Here is a 17,921-nt window from a genome sequence, read left to right on the forward strand (position 1 = left end):
ATGGGGTGGAAAAGATCTTCAAGCGTTACCTGCGAGTGCCAAGGAAAACTTCACGATCGTTCTCTCGGTGCTTCGAAACAATTTATTTTTACCTTAACTATATAATGTAGACAACTCCAATCGATCGAAGAATTTCCGCTTCTTTTTGATGCGAGTATTATTTTCGTCAATAAATCCTATGCAAGATGGACGAGGTTTTGAACACATAAAAAAACATCATTTGAAATAAATACTGGCAATGAGGTTCTTTATATTTTTTCAATTGATTGCTGTGCAATGTATGTATAATAATAATAATAATAAAAATTAAAATAATAATAATAATACTAATAATAATGATAATAATAACACTCATGATGATAATAATAATACTTATAATAATATTTTCTATTTATAATATCAACAATGATGATATATATGTTTAATATTGATAATTGAAAAGTTTTTGGATGTACATATTTCGTAGAACAAATGACACGATTATCCGTAGACTAATTTAATTCAACGGTTCAACATCCTCGCATTTACTATTGAAAATAGTTGTTACGCTTCTTATACTCCCACATTATTCTACTCGACTACTGTTATGTACAAAATTATATAGAATTCATTTGTATAGAGAAGAGTCTACTACTTTCACGACAATTATCGAACCTGTTTATTCAATCGAAAATTGATTTATGCTTCGTTTTATCTTCGAATCGCTGAAATTATTTGGGCTGTACAAGATATCGCAGTGCTCGTGTGACCACGAAACTTGTTATAATTTTTATACTTATTTCAATCACTACCCACATCTACCGAATAATGTACATTTACCGAATACTGCCTACTATATGCTAAGTTGGTAAATGGTAATTATACACACGAAGCCTAATACAATGGTCAGACTCTTCGAGAGAAGGAAATGAATTTAGACTCTAAGTGAAGTTGGCCTTTCCAGCAAGCAAGTCCCGCGCATTTACACAATCAACCGTTTATTTTCCCTCCTCGTATCATCGTACTCGGTTGGCACGTGCCATTGTCTCACTCTCATAATTGCTCTCCGAGTGTGTGCCGAGTTATCAGCACTTATTGAGTGATGAAAATTTATTATTCGACGAACCAGAGCTGCGTGTATCGCCTCAAAAAGGAAAAAAAAAAAACCAGCGACAAACGTTTGCACTACTTCACCAGGGCAAGCACTGCCATCGACGACAGCATTAGATTTAGATCATGTACGGAGATTCCTAGAGGAGTTGTCTTTGGAGCAGGTGACTACGTGATGAAAGGCGAGAAAGCCGAAATAATTGTAACTCCAAAGTTTATGCTGCTAAGCTATCAAATTTATACCCGTAATTATTTTCTCTTCTGTATGCGTTTCAACACATTGTGCTTGTGGCAAATACTTGAGACATCAGCGTGACGTACTAAACTGAAGGATCGAGACCTTCGAAACAAAGACTATTTTGTTGTTGGTAAATATTATTAGTTCCCATTAGGTGAAATTCTCTGTACAAAAATAATGGAATTCACGGTTTAATCTCTAAACCCCTTTTCTCTTTTGTGTCAATTAACTAACGTACGATCACCACATAATCAGTGTGGAACACGGTTATGGAAAGCATCGAATTTGTCGGTTTATTCACCGGCCAACCTCACCCTTCGTTTACCACATTCACTAGAAGCGAATATTTGTCCGTTTATTTTATTATCTTAATACATTTGTTATTTTTGTCTCTGACGATGGAAGCTTTTTGGATACGTTTACGACACATCGTTACACGATGCGGTAAAACTGTGACGCAATACAATTTTGTTGTGTATTCTACGTCAGAATCAAGTTGGCAGTTAAGAGGTGATAATGTCACGTCGTCGTCAGTGGCAATGTCTTCAAACATCCGTTACCAGCATTTTTGTTGGCATTAATTATTGTCGCAAGCTTGATCCAGAAATTTAAAGCCGTGCTTTTACTTCACAAAGCTTTTTTTCGCGTGTCTAAGGTTCGCTGTTACGCGTTTTTTCGTTTATACGTTCGATAATATTGTTTACAAAATCTCAATTTTGTATTTGAAGGTTTGTGAAAAGTGCTTTGTTGTACGAGAAAATTCGTATACCGCTTATGAGGAATACCGACAAATTTTCAAAACCCATTCGAACAATTCTATCGGAAAAAATATGTTGAGAAGACTGAGGCGAGATTTGAACCCAACTATAGATCAAAAAAGAAGAAGAGTATAAATCCATTTCATTCAACGAAATTGAATGGGATAGAAATGCACTCACTTTCTCTTGTAATAATGTTACTGCAATAACAATAATGAAAGAAAAAAAAATAAGAAAAGCTTGAATGTTATAGGATTTGAATGACTTTTTTATGAGTCCATTGTGTTTGAAATTGTGACTTCAAATGTTATTTCATATAGAAAACCGTGGCATCTCACATCAGAGATCTCATCAGAAAATACGAAAATTTGCTCTTAAGTTTCGTGTAAAAATGTCTTTTAACAGGCAACTTGATTTTGCACGAATCTTTCATGGGCCCACGACGACAAAATCGCTATGGTAATGTCTATTGTTAAATAAACTGCAACAAGATGCTTCAATGTTGCATCAATTAGAGAAGCAGTGTAATTGGACGACCTGAAATGTATTTACAGTCGTCCTAAGATAGCTGTATTTTCGATAACGAAACTGTTCAATTAGTAGTTAGTGGAGAGATCGCGAGTGGACCAACGTACCACAGATAGCGCACATGTCACGCAGGCTGAAAGCTTATCAATGGTTCGGTTCACGTCCATTTCGAGATTTCCTCTCGCATATGTCAAGCTTTGGTCAATATTGCGAGGAGCTCAGACCTTCCATCGCGGAATTTCCATACGAATAAAAATCAACGAAAATTACACAGATCCATTGATTGCAAAGAATAACGATTCCTGGGGAATCGAAAATTTGTAGATAATTGGCCGAATTACATTGGGAATAATGGGATATACGACATGATGAATCTTTTACAAATTTTTTTTGCGACTAGTTCTTTCGTTTGGAAAAAGTATTCTCGTTTCTGTAAGCCATGTTCATTCAACGTACCATCTCCCATATTTTTCGTAGTCTTTTTGTCAAATGCTCGTAAACACATTATGGCATTTCCTTGCAGCTGAGTGTGTATGTAAAAATTGGTATTTGTGAACAGCTAATACTCTGTTTTAACTAAAAAATTATCATGAAATAATGATGACATTCTTAAGTTGAAATGATTCGTAATAAACGTTGCAAAAATCACTTACAAGAATAATACGTTCAAAAGATAATACCGAATTAGCTTTAGGCTTGAAAACTTCTTTCATCGTTCAATCAGAAAAAATAATTTATATACAGAGGTGAAAAGAAAAAAGGTTGAAATGATTGTTCATGGAAGAAAAAATGATCAGTGAAGGATGAAACTGCATCGTACTTGTCTCTCAGCCACACAAGCTTGCTGTCCGCGTTACCACGAAAAATATCAGAGTTGGCTGTCAAAAAAGTGGCTTACCTGACCCAGAATGCTTGATACTTGAGCTCCGTGTGTTCCTGCGTCTAATCTTGTTCGCACTGTCTGGAATGCTACGCCTCATGAAACCTTCTTCGAGCTCTGGTCGATATAAATGTCGATGCGGAAAAAATAGAGGGTATCCCAGCAAACTGAATTGGGTTGACTTCAGAGCAACATTTTAGTGTGAAATTAAGCGGATACTCGAAAGAAAAACATCATTTCCTTTGCCAAAGGATGGTGATAAGACGAAAAGATTTTTCGGCACAGCTTCCAAAATTGCCAGTGGAATGGTCCAGAGCAGCAGCACGTGTTGACGGAGGTTGACTTTGAAGCTAACCGTTATTATTCCACATTGGAAAATGACGTACCCGTACGGATAGTTTTTTGATCTTGCACTCTATCCAACTGAACTCTGCCGGATGATCGGTTATCTCTCAAAACTCACGAGTATCGCTGTGCCATGGAACTAGAAATAGCGAATTCGGAACCCATGAGTATGTTGGGGAGAATTCCGGTTGCCGGTGGTAGCATCAACGACGTCGGTATCACCGAGGGTCTGAGCCTTTCAGTGAGAGCCAACATTACTTGACAGTGTAAATGTTGAATAGTTGCAAGTAGATTGAGGTTGGTATCGATGAGACCAGCAGCCGGTGAAAAACGATCTCTCTCATACGACGCGTAATCTTCTCCATCGTAGCCGACGTCAATGGGTGACGATTCTCTAGCCTCGCGTTCGCGCTCCTCTTCGAACGAGGCCGCCTCCATGGCCTTGTTCTTTTCGGCTAATATTCTTTGTTGATGCTTCAGGTACGCCGTAGTTATTGGAAGACTATAATCGATCGGTGTATTCTTCGGATCGAGTCCAGGGCTCCAGGGCGTTGGTAATGGTAGGGAGGGTGGTGGCGATGGCGTACGACCCTCGGGAAGCATTCTCTTCCTTTTCGAAGATGCCGAACTTCGGGAACTGGCACGATCTGATTCCGGGGTTCTGCGTGATTCGGCGATGGCCTCGTTGACCGTGAATGGATTAGTGCTCACTACCGTTGGTTCTTTTTTCAGTAAATTCGTAATGCTCAACGGATTGTATTTAGTTTCTCTCTCTTTGTCCTTTTCCGTTCTCTCGGCGTCTTGATCCTTCTCCGGCTTTTCCGCGGTGCAATTTCGCTGCTGGTGCTTCTGATGTCTGTAGCTAAATAAACTTTTGCTCTCGGGTGGATGGCTTGCTTCGCGTGGCTTTGGACTGCTTTGCCGTGGCTGTGACGCCGAGAGTGCTGTCGCTGCTGGAGTCGGGCTCAAAGGAGTCGTCGTTGTTGCACTCGGAGCTGGAACCGTTGGTGTTGGTGTCCTCGTTCGCGTCGTTGCCGTCGTCGTTGTACCCGTAACTCCGATCGTCGACGTCACTGACACGGACCCTGATGAGATCGGAGCTTGCGATTGATTCGAGAGATTACTCGGACTCGGCGTTCTCGGGCGACGTTGGCATTCCGTACAACCAAGAAGAAAACGTGTCACCGCCTCTCTTGGTAAAAAAGCGTACGTCTCTGTGATCTGCAACAACGAATGAGAAACGTGTGGTTACGCGGATGAATTCAGACCGATCATAGGCGCAATTTTTTCATTAGACATCGAAAAACAAATCCGGCGAGTCTATGAATCACCTTACAGAATGGCAAATGCTAAAAACAGCTCTTATTTAAGGTTGTGTTAAAATACTGAGGAATCCGTATCATTAATGCGGATTATGATATTCGTGTAATTCTCAAGGATTAAACTTTTTCGTGAAGCAACGAGGCATTGTATTTCAAACTAACTCCATCCTCGCTGTACGTGGGCACTTCACCGAACCCCCTTTTCATCGGAAAGATTGGACAGATTTCCTGTTTGCAGATACCTTTTTCAAATTTAAGCAAGTTTTTATCAACGAAATGTTTAACGAGAGCGAGCTTTACCGAACGAACGATGAGCGTAGACGGGATAAGGATTTGGTGGATGCGAGAGAACGGTTGAATCGTCGAGTGCGGGAACGAAACTTTGATGTCTCCGTGTTGGGAAGGGTGGTATGCTGCCGGAGGCATGTTTCCCAGTTCTTAATAGGAAACGTTTCCCTCTAAGGAGTCGTCGAGGGATAGAGAGTTGGGTGGCGTAACTCAATCAAGAATGAGAGCCTGTGGGATCCGAGAAAGGCAAAGGTTACCTCTGTAATATAACTATGTATATAACGCTCTGGAGAAGGTAATTCGATAAGATTTACTCCAGGCTTGTGCGCCTGCGAACGTGAAACGAAGAGCGGCATTGTAGACTGTTTCAGAATAGTACAAGCTCTCCTTCTCTCTTTCTCCCGGTTCCTTTGCGAATGAAGACGTCACTCGATTCGACACGGGACGGAGTCTCAAAGTCACGCCGCCTCCTCTGCTGCTGCTGCTGCTGTTGCTGCTGCTACGAGAATAAAACTCTCCTTCGAAGCCGCGAAGCTAACTTCCCTCAATCGAATTCACAGTGTGGTAGCTACATTTTTTACTGTCGAACGTTATTTATTCGGAGCTATGAGATTCGGACATTATCCACTTTTAGCCAGCATGAAAACATTGATACTCAAATTTCATTTTTCAAATATTATTTTTCCATATGATATATAGTAAGATACTATTAATTATTTTATCGTTGCATAAAAACGTGGCGCTCGTAGCTTCAGATTGGTTAATGAAAAAATTATTTTTATCATTTTCGATCGTCCTTCAACATTATTTGGACAACGATACTTTTTTTTAATCTAATATACTGTATACAGCAAATTTCAAATTCGTTGAAAATTGCGACAGGAGTGATGACATACCAGGAGTGATGACTTTGGACTCTTACATTCGAGGAAAATTTGCTACTTTTTAAATGCCACCGTCATCCAAGTTTTTCATTCAAAACATATTCGAGCACGTGTATTTTATCAATAACTGCAATAATATGAGAAAACATGTTCGATGATTATCCCCCTAATTTATTAGTATCCCAAAAACGACGAGATTCAAAGCCGGAAAGACTCAAGCAGCAAAGCTGAGCTGTTCCATACCGCAGGATTTGTGATGCTCGATAAATTGGATGATGTATGAACGCGAGAGCTCGATTGTGTACGAGAGACAGAACAATTTGAGTCCTTCGTTTCATTTGCTAATGAGAATTCATAAATGTGCATGTATACATTGCACGAATGAGATAGCGACTTGGTGTTAAAGTTTCCGCAATATTAAGCGGCTTGTACACGATGCCGCATTTCGTGGTAATATGCGCGTACTTTACGAAAATACAGCACGCATAGTATTCACTGTAGTATAGATATACGTAATATAAATGTAGACGTGTGTGACCGCTTGTAGAATAAGCAGGCAATGCAACAAGTGTCCTGAGGTTTTGAATCACAAGCAGATCGCGGTGTGGAGCGAGAGAGCAACGGAGATAAATAGCTGAAACGAGAGAAAGGGAAGGACGGAAGAAGAGAAAGAGCAGGAGAAATAAAAGAGTGAGAGAGATGGGAGACTAGACGCGGCGCAGGGGAAGGGGGCTTGATGGATGGCACAGAGACGGAAGAGTCGATGAGTGAGAAAGAGGAAGAAGGAAAGATAGTGAGAGAGAGAGAGAGAGAGAGGCGGACAAAGCACCGATAGTACGAGAGAGATGATGAGATTTATATAAAAGAGAACGCGAGCAAAAGTCAGAGAGAGCGAGAGAGGAAAAAAGATGAACTGGAATAGATAAAAACGAGAGGAAAAGGGAAAAACATAGAATATACTGGTATGATACCCTGGAGAGAGGTTTACGCGACTACATACTCCCGGAACACACGAGATGACATATAGTATCGAGTTTTTGATGCTTGAATACCTCGATGCCTCCCGCGCCATTCACAACTCTCGAGAGATTACATCTCATTGAAAATCAGAAAATATGGATGTCGTATTATGCCATCAGATACTAATACTTTCGAGGAAGCATTTCTCGGAAGTATGAAAATGCAGTTTTTATGTACTTTCGATTTGAATTCGAACGCTGGTGGAATGTTGAATTTTTCAATAGAGAATTAATACACTATATTTATCACACATTACCGGATACTTCGGTATGTACAGTGCTGCTAATTTGCACATGTTGTTTCTTTGGGCCTAAACTATCCTTGGGAATCTTGCAGACAGAATTTATCATCGAGCATTGGAGGCCTTGAAATATTTCCAAATCAGTGCGAATCGTTAAACTTGGAAGAGGGAAAATACAATCTAGTCATAGAGATTTGATAAGAGGCATTTGCCTCAGTGTCGACTTTCAGGTAACTAAGCCGTTTACAATGAAAAATTAACAAAATAAAGGTAACATAAAATTAAAGTAAAACCAACGTAAGTAGAAATCCAATGTGCGAAACAGAAGCAGGTAATGAGTCGTACGAAATCATACAAAATCGAAAATCATACAATCATACAGTCCATACAAAATCATCCAAACTCTTAGCAACTATCGAAAATAAAACTAAATCATAAAATCATAAAATCATAAATATAATAACAAAGGGAGATCTCTGAATTGTTTTTTTTTATGTCTGAAAAATGCATAATTGGCAGTCCTCATTCACATCGCTGTACAGCCCAGAGAACGAGGGATACTGCATGGTAGAAAAGTGAATGAAGGAATAGATTTGATTCAATCTTTACTTACCGTCCTATAGGTACGTTTCTGTCCAGCATGTTTTCCGGGTCGGCCCTCCAGATCAACATGGACCGCATGGATGATGTCGAAAAAATTTTCGACTATAGCAACTTTTTTATAGACTCTGCCTGGTGGCACAGTTCCTTCCGCACCGTTTAAAGCCTGCAATGAGAATAAAATGCTTAATGAACGCTTGTGTTCAGTGAGTTTATTCTTGTTGAAAAGTGGAGTTTTTTCTTTTCCTTTTGACTTGTCCACCTTTGTAAAGTCTAAGAATAAATTTTTGAAAGATTTTCGAAGGATTCATCTCCAAACAGCAGGAATAATTTCCTAAAAAATGGTTGTTAAGCCCTCATTTGAATCGAAACGATAAAATGAGTAGAAAAATGCCTGAAAAGTGATGGCGCGCCCTAGCGGAGGGTGGTTCAACTTCAGCGAGGGTGGTTTAGGATTCGGTAGGGCGCTGGCGATCCTAAAGTCGAAGCGTTACCATGCCTGGTACGAGCGTGCTGTTTTACCGACGATCAGACATGAAGATTTCTCGTATTTCAATGGAACCATAAGTTGGTAATGTTACAACAGCGACCTGCTAAACCAGCGACTAGTTCGGATGAAAATGTGGTAGAGTCGTGCGGACGAAAAAGTAGGAAAATCCGCTCCGACCGAGGCTTCCAGAGCTTTTCATATTTATTGTAAAATAGCGTAACTTTTGTGGCATGAAGCAACCATAATTCCACATGATGCGGTACGCACTAGATTTCTGCATAATTCACTTAAGAACAACATGCTCAACGTTTGCTGAGCGCTGGGGCGCCCGAGGGAGTTCCGTCCCCATTATCGGCCGGACGGAGCGGGTAAATAATCATGCAAATGTTAATTGACGGTAGGAAATACGTCGACGATAAGGTCAACGAGAAATCCTCTTCGACATGAGACTGATCTCCCCAGCCCACTTGTGGGCTGGAACTTCACAAGTCGAGAAGTTTGCGGCGCTTGCGCGACATTATTGTATTTCCCTAAACACCTGTTGAAGGGCTGAAAGAGCCGAACTCGTGGAACTTATACAGCGGTGGTGGCGTCTACGCTAAGGGGTTGCGGTCAGCGTGTATAACAATGTCCGATACTCGCGGGCTGCTGGATCAAGGCACTCTAAGCCGCTTTGAAATCTGTAGCTTTCCGGAGGGGGCGAAACAAAAGGTAGCCTTTCAGCGTATGAAAATCGAGCCTCTTTTCGGTATGAAAAAAAGATCCACAAGGCTTAAGGAAACAATGACACGTACCGTTGGATCCTTAATGGATAATTAGTTCAACTCGTACGACAGATCGAAACCTCGCTGTATGCTGAACGTCAGTTAAATAAACATTGACCAGCCAAAAGCCAAGAAAGCGGCTTGAAAACAAATTGAGAAAATCGAAAAAAAATATGAAATCGTCTCGTTTTATACGATTCCAAACATTCCAGAACTTCGGACACGATATTTCGGCATAAAAGATCACGGTCATAAGCAGCCTGCGCTGCATCCACCCTATCCAGAGTGCACGTCCGAAAACCATTTGCCAGCACGCAATGCCACCATTTCCAAACGCCAATGGTAATTGACCAAGTGACCTGATAAAGTATATTTTATCACTCATCGGCGCAAACCAATGCACCGCACATCGAGGAGGCATCCCTCAGAAGCACATAGAGAAAAAAGTATATAACCCCAAATATATTGTGTATGCTTCGAAGCGTGCGAAAAAACCAACGTTTTATTCATGAGTTCGTCATTTATCGATATGCACGCACGAGGACCGGTTCGGATAACAGACAGAAGTGTCCATAAACCCCTTCGGCGTTTTTGAGTTCGGGGTATAAAAACGATAACGTATGGATGGACGAATCGTGCACGTGTACGAATTAAAGCTCCATTCCGTTTTCGGATACCCCAATGGAATAGGCCTGCGTGGGATGAAGAGAGCAACTTTTAAAGAGAGAAAGTTGACGTCACCGAGAGGCCTGCCTTGCTATATATAAAACCTTCTGCGCACCGCTATATGTACATGGATGCGTATGCTATGTGCTCATACATACAACCATTAGAGGGTCGTGCGCTGAATCGAACAGGGGGGTGAGTTTCACAGCTGAACGCACGAAGCGTGTGTTCGGCATCCTGTCGCCTGCCGGCGGACTGCGTCACGCAATGCGCGTATCGGACGGCTATAACGAGCGTGTGGTGAATGTGCGAGGTCGAATGCGTCGAACCGAAGCCCAGCATGCGTAACCGGCACAGCCTTCGATTTACTATTACTGTATATATTTATATAAACGCGCGTCTATATATATCGGGTGTATACCGGGTTAATCGCTACCCAGCGAACCCGGAACACGTACCGCACGTATACGTAAGTGTTCCTCTGCATATTTATATGTATATTTAACCAGGCTTATGTCTTCCCATACGTAGAGACTGTGTTCTGTATATACACGTATACGAAAATCGCAACGATCTCCTAATATGCATACTATCGCTATAAATATCAGTGACTTTCGGAAATTTCGTTCCGCTACACGATGTCGAGACGTTGACCACGTGTGTAACCCAATTTTCTTTTAATTCGATTTAGGTTGTTGTGGTTTTTTCTCCCAATTTTATGGTCAACCGGTTTAAGGAGAAGTTCCTCCAGCATTGAGAATTTTGCAGTGATACGAAGATGCGGTGGGATCGTCACGTATTTTGCATATTAATGAGGCCGTCGACTCGTCTTGGAAACATATTCATTTGGTGAAATTCGGAGTGATTAAAATTGTTTTGTAATTCGAATTCTCGAAGGGGTTTTCGAATTCTCGAAATTTTAGGGTTAATTGAGGAATCCGTTTACTCGACTGGGACTTTTTAAAAAGGGGTCTTCTTCAGATACGGACTATGGGGGAATCGCGAATTCTTATGAGTTTGCACTTTGGGACAGTGATCGCAGGGAGAAATGGAGCAAAGGCTACCAATGAAAATCAACGCTCAAACTACACGTTCCAGGGATAAACCAATCGTGACGAAATTCCGCTTTTCCGGGAGGCACTTCAGGTGGATGAATTTCGAGGAATGTCGCTCGCAGGGTCGGAACGTAAATGCCGAAGCGTATCGGTAACGAGATAGCGCGCGGAAAGCGAGACAGAGAGGAATCGAGAAGAAGAGAGAAGGGAGAAACGCTCGAGAGCGATGGAAGCTGATGCAGTTTCTGCTAGTGTTCTTCAACCAGGCTGATGTTCTTGTACATATCGAATCGACCGTGTACACCGAGTATTACGATTCTGATCGAGAAGGGTGGTCGTGCAATTCCGAAATTCGATACGAATCGACGAATGGTTTGAACTATCGATACTGTTCTCTGGCTATTTCTGGTCTCTCTGTTTTTGAAGCCGTGACGCTTGAATGTTCACGTTTCAGGTGCTGTGTGTCACCATGAGAAAGAGGGAAAGGGATAGAGAGGACGTGCTATAAAGAGGAAGAGAATCGAAAAAAAAAGAAAAAGTGGAAAGGGCGAACGATATAAAGAAAAAAGAATTGAACTGGGTCGAGTTATCATACGCAGTTCAAAGATCGGATTCATCACGGGCCATGCCTTGAAATCCGGCCTTTTATTCTGTTCTGCCACTTCCCACTGTCGCGTATGCATGGTTAATTTTGGTTCGGTTTGATGGGATTATAAAAAAGAACAATGTGGCCCAGCACGGAATTGCAGGATGGTTACGGGCGCGCGTTTATTTGTCAGGGAGTGGCCAATATCAGAATGTTCTTTGTCACCTACAATTGGCAAACGGTGCGTTTATAGAAGCGGTGACAGTGAAATATAGCTACATCTTTCATCGTACAATGATTCTTCTCCGTATACGAGTGAATTGCAATCAAAGGGTTCAATGAATTTGCGAACGATTCATTGACACTGTTACCCATGCCGAGGCATAACCGTATCAGAGAGTTTTCATTTATTCTACTGTGGACAAAAATTCCTTCGGGTTCCAATACTGCGCGCTATACGACTCGTGCACACGGATCGCTACGGTAAAATTGATCGCTGTGGAACGCGAGATATCGTGATATTTTTTCGAAATCGAAACATCGGGGTGCAACGCGTTCACTTGATTTTAAAATTCCCTCGATGTGCTCTTGAAATGAAAAAACCTTTTTTTGGCGATCATAAAATTTGTTGCATCGCGCGCATATTGTCCCTAATGAATGCCACTCGACCGTGATTTTAACACGACGAACCACACTTGGGACAAAGTATTCTGCAGAGCCACAATTCCACATAAGCAGCTTCTTTTTTCTCGATACAAAATATCAAATGATTCATAGAAAATAAGAAATATTGACTTTTACGAGCGAACGAAAAATTAACTGCAGTTCAAAAAACAATGTGGCGCAGCAAATTAATGGCCGAATGATCATTCACGGACGACCTCGAATGGAACAGTAAAAAAAAGCTCGATGATTAATGGTACCCACTCGTTCTAGTTAGGCCCGTTACGGAACTTAAGCTGACTAAAATCAAGAACGTCGGTAAAAAAATGTGGCCCAAATCGCGAATATTTGGATGTTTCTGCCTAAGCTCAAGACCAGGAATGGTCAAGTAAGTTTTCAAGGGTGTAAATAAAGGACCAAGGCGAGAGCGAAAAAACTGGTTTTTAAACTCAAATCTATGGGCGGGACGCAAAGTGAAGTACAAGGATTCTTACACGCGTCAAGCTGCAGAGTATTTGTTTTTGGTATACGCTCGTACACTAACGATGTTTCGGTAGGAGTCCGTGGTGTTAGAGTATTTGGTATATACAGATGAAAAGCAACGATCTTCTCGTAATATGTAACTGGGTATCATTAAAGGAAATGTGTTTAAGTGCGAACCGTCCTATCTCCCAAGTTTTTTATATACGTTCGTTCATTTTTTATCGGGTTATATTTCTCTCGTATCCCGCTACTCGTCACTTCATCTCTTTCTCGCATTTTCGTTCTTTTCCTCATTTTTTACTTCTGCTTTTTTTTTTCTTTTCGTTTCTATCCCATCCTTTCTTTCGCGCCATCGAGATTTATCGACGCGACAAAAAGCCATTCCCGATTCGAGAGCTTTGCCGGGCGAGAGAGCACGCGAGGGTCTCTACCAGCAACAATCTCGCTCTTTTCTCTCATACGAGGTTCTTCTCCTTGCTCGATGTTTATCTCTGTCTCGCTCGTAGCGTTGGAGCGGAGGGTGAGTCCGCCAATACAGCCGAGGCTGCTACGACCGCGTGGGGTTAATTCGAGGGTTTCAGGAGGCGCCGCGATTAGGTAAGAGCCCGCACTCCGAACGTACGAAATATAATCGGCGTATATAGCTAGATCCTCCAAACAACGCGTTACCTTCCTATATAAAGGGCAACGAGCCAATTTTTTTTAATTGCTGTTTTCCCTTCCAACTCTATTCCCATTGTTGGCTCTCTCAATGGGAACTTTTGCGCACGTTTTTTCGCGAGAAGAAAAATCGAATATCCTGGAAAAAAACGAGCTAGCTCGTCAGACCTTTTTCCAGAGAGTGAGCGATCCCGTTCCACGACATCTCGAGTATCCGGGAGCAGTCCCGGATATCTCGGTGGAAGAAGGAAGTCCGAGAGACTCTCATGCAAGTGAAGCCTTCAACCGGAAAACGCTGCAGTCAAGAAATTCACCTTTTTCAAACGTAATCCTGACAAAATTCGAGTTTATCGAATCATTTCGATGTGTCTTAGTCAATCGAATATTCAAGGTTGTCGCCCTCGGTTGGCAGACCGTGAGAAAATCAGTTGCATTTTTAAAATTACAGATAAACAAAAAATCATGTGAACCCACTATTTGAAATTTCTCTACCGTGAACCCGTTTATCATCGTCCCTTCAGTCTGACCCGAGGATTTCTTCCAGCTCCGTAATTTTCACGAGAAAAGTGTGAAGTTTTAACCACAGCATCTAATATTCCTTGCGATATATTTTTCGAGTCCTTTTCGCCAGCGCATCCATAAAAAACCGGATATTCATGTATTTATATACATCGCGCAGAGAGTGTTTTTAAACAACGTCAACGGATCCGTACAGCGGCGCGTCACTCGACGTTTGCATTTTAAACGAGCAAATCGCTACTCACCCACGTGTGTTTGCTATAGTATGGAAAACAAAAAAAGATAAAAAAAAAAAAAAAGCACACAATGGCACCCTTTCCCCAGGGCCGTTAGACGCGAGCGCTCGCGCCACCGAATCGGATTAAAAAAATTCCACGTGCCCGTATATAACATACCGTAAGGGTGAAGAGAGAAAAGGGGAAGAGAACGAGAGAGGCGGAGAGAGAGAGGGAGAGAGGAAAAGAGTTGGTCTGGCTGATACCGTTGCTCGTTTCTGTACTCTCTGGCGCCGGTGTACTGTTCACTCGCTGGGCTCGTAACAGGACGAAAACCCAGCGGGTTTGTAGCAGAGCCCGCCTCTGCTTTTACATACACACCTCCATATCCAAGGGTAGTTTGGAGCATGGAGTGTATACGACCTTTAGTTAGAGCGGGAGGTTTAAGGGGCCACATAACGTGTATATATATAGAAATAGACGGACCGAATGCGCGTGTATTCTATAATAGCGTTGGCTGTAGGAACACTAGATGTGTGCTCGCAGTATATACGTACTTGCATCGGTAGCATTGCACATATTATATATATTAAATTGTGTCGCGTCGCGACGGCGAAGCGGGCAAGGGGCTTGTCCCGTCGGCAATATAAATTCATTTCGCGTTCACAAAGCGGCCCCATGGCCATTTATACCTGGCCCACGCTCGAGACGGCTCTTTCCCCTTCTCTCAACACGAAAACTGCATACAAACATATTCACACGTACGCTAATAGCTGCCCAGAACTTCAGGGCTACCAGCAAGCATCGCGAGACTTGAGTTAATCGTAACGAATTTCGATATTTGCTAGTTTTATCGTACAATCCTCGTGGCTTAACTCTGCTCTTCCGAACGCAATAATTTACCATACATCAGTACATACGGGAAGACAAGTAAGAATAGACCACATTTTTTATCTCGATAAAAAGCAAGGAACAGAGCCGGAAGGTGCCTTAAATAGCTAAAGAAATATGCAGCGGAGATGAAAAAGAAAAGAGAACAGTCGTAACCAACTTTCTTAGAATGGAGGTCAAACAAATGTCAATAATCAACTGTTTTTAATAATAAAAACAGTAATCATCATAATTCGAGAATTACAGAATTAAATGAGGAAGGAAGCTTGCGAAGTTGAGAAAGGGATGCACATGAAATGATTAATGTGTATGAACCTGTCGTTGGATGGCCGAGAATTCTTTGACTGAGGGCTCTAACACCTGTCCAAACAATCAAGGTCTTCTCAAACTATGCGAATGTAACGGAAAGCATCAGAAAAAGAGAGTGTGAGAGAGAGAGAGAGCATGTGATTCGGTTAGTTTTGGTTTGTTGGAATGGGAATCGAGGCTGTAAACTGAGCCATACCCGGCCACCCAGTAGCCATTTAGACAAACGACCGGAGCCCCTGTTGAGTGCCGCGCACGGGTTGCCAGAAGCCACAGAGAGAAATAGATGTACACACATATATATATGCGAGGACGCATGTACAGATATAGGAATCGCTATCCAGACCGTAACCAAGACCATGTGGATACGGAAATACTATTGTATATGTTTTATCCAGGTGTGGGTAATAGGACGCGAGTTTGGGGACTGAGAAAAAGAACGATGAAATGCAGAGTGTACGAATGGGGAAAAACAAGAAAGAAGCGAGCGAGAGGAGGAGAGACTAGAACGGGGCAGGCTTTCCACTGAAGGGGGAAGATAAAAAGGTTCGGTCGAACGAAAAGGAGTGTGGGGTTAAGCGGCGTGGCAGAGGCCAAGCCACCCTCGCGATGGATTTATTTGAAGAATTCAAAGTCATCGATCAACAACGGGGATCGATGATTCGGTTTCTCCCTTTTTCTTTATTACGAAACACGTTCTCCAGCTCGGCCCGAGGAGCTGGCAAATATCACTAGCTTTTATCAGAACACGTCAAAAACAGATGGGAAAAAACGACTCCGCGTAGGATAGAGCCCCTTTGTAAGATTCTGTATGCAAAAGAAACGCAAACATGTAGTCGCTGGCTGCTTTGTTCCATATGTTTATGATGTTTGAACATGTCCGGGCAATAAGGTATGAAAATATTCTTGGCTGCCGCCGAGCTTGTTCCATTCTGTTACCCTAAAATGAGAAAAAGCGACGTAGATCCATTTACTAAATGATTTCGGTATCGAGGAAAATGTCAAAAGGGTTTGGTTTGACAAAAACATGCGAATAGCAATTAGCTCGATGACGAGGACATCCTACGAGATTCTCTTTATATCCATATATAAATATATATATATATGTGTGTGTAGATTGCTTTCTCAAGAGGTTTACCGAGAACAGATGCGTTGGAAGAAGGAGATCTCGAGGTTTTGTCATTCAAGTGCCACTTCGGAGCACCCTTCGTACACAAGGTCTCTTCCACCCACTATCGATTCTCTAGCGTATAAAGTTACAGCTAAACTTGAAATCCTTGATAGGACCAATTGGAATGGAAGCTGGGAACATCTTTTCCCGCTTCTCCGGTGTTCTCTTGACGTCGCTTTAATTTCGACTAGCAAACGCTAATTTCCAAGATCCTCAATATTCCTCTTTACAGGTACCCTTTACGAGTTCGCCTAATGTTCAAACTCAACCGTTTGTGAGATCAATGAAACAAGAAGAAAAAGCAGAGCATTCGAAGATTTTATCTCCCGATGTGACGCCGCGACGGAGTTAAATCGAACTTGGGAGGCAAGATACCGCGATTTAATCGTCGGTATCATGAACTTTGCTATATATACAAATCCGATGCGAATGGACGTCCGCTTACTCCATTATCCCAGCGATCTCTGAGACTCCTCCACCGCGCTATCTCCCAGCGAAAGACACTTCATCCGGCAGACATCGCTCGATCCTCGTTCGATTGAAGAAAACTAAAACTAGTTGAACTTTTAGTGGGAGGCAAACGCCGTTGTCTATCCAACGCTCACGATCAAAGTCTCCAGCAGAGGCTCATCTCTCTCCCGCTCATTCTCTCTCTCTCTCTCTCTCTCTCTCGCTCGCTCTCTCTTTCGTAAATACTTGGAGCGCTGGCGCTACGCGGTAAAGTGGCTCTCGGCCGACTCCCTTCTTCACGCCGAAGAGAAGAGGGGACGGACGTTACGGGAGCAACATAGCTCGGTGCCGTGGCGCTCCGAGGTCGCGCTTGAATCGATACGCGGCGAGCGAATCGAGTCGAGAGGGTTGCGCACATGGCAAGCTATATACACTCTTTATATACGATCCACATACACATACGCTACGCAGTCGGTATATATGCTACATATACAGACACCTAATACATGTAGTAGGCGCGCGAAGCGAAACCCCTGACCGGAAGCCGATCGTTCTGGTAGCGGGCCGACGTATAGGGTCGACGAAAAGCCAATCGTACCAAAAGCCACGTCCGGTCGAACGAGCTGACGCGGAGAGGTTACAACGATCCCTCATCCTCATTCCGGAAAAGCGGAACAGCCCTTTATCCGCAATGCCAACACATCTGTAGTTTATTCCAAGCCAGCTACGTAGTGTGGGTAGGGCCTGATATTTGGCACGAGTCTTTGAAAAAATTGCACTGTTTTCGAGTACACTTCAGAAAATTATAA

At 42.4% G+C, this 17,921-nt stretch overlaps 1 protein-coding gene across 2 annotated transcripts in view; it reads right to left on the reverse strand.

Annotated features, from left to right (window-relative positions):
- Positions 1-406: 406 nt before the first annotated feature.
- The window catches only part of LOC122411920 (mucin-5AC-like), a 93,456-nt gene continuing 75,941 nt past the window's right edge, over positions 407-17,921 (reverse strand). For both annotated transcript variants that reach the window (XM_043421029.1, XM_043421028.1), the window contains exons 3-4: positions 8,207-8,359; positions 407-5,059 (exon numbers count right to left, since the gene is read on the reverse strand). In XM_043421029.1, coding sequence (XP_043276964.1) covers positions 3,953-5,059; positions 8,207-8,359 — 1,260 coding nt within the window. In that variant the 3' untranslated portion in view covers positions 407-3,952. The remainder of the gene's footprint in view (positions 5,060-8,206; positions 8,360-17,921) is intronic.

This window comes from Venturia canescens, chromosome 6 (genome assembly GCF_019457755.1).
Source record: "Venturia canescens isolate UGA chromosome 6, ASM1945775v1, whole genome shotgun sequence".
NCBI lineage: Eukaryota > Metazoa > Arthropoda > Insecta > Hymenoptera > Ichneumonidae > Venturia > Venturia canescens.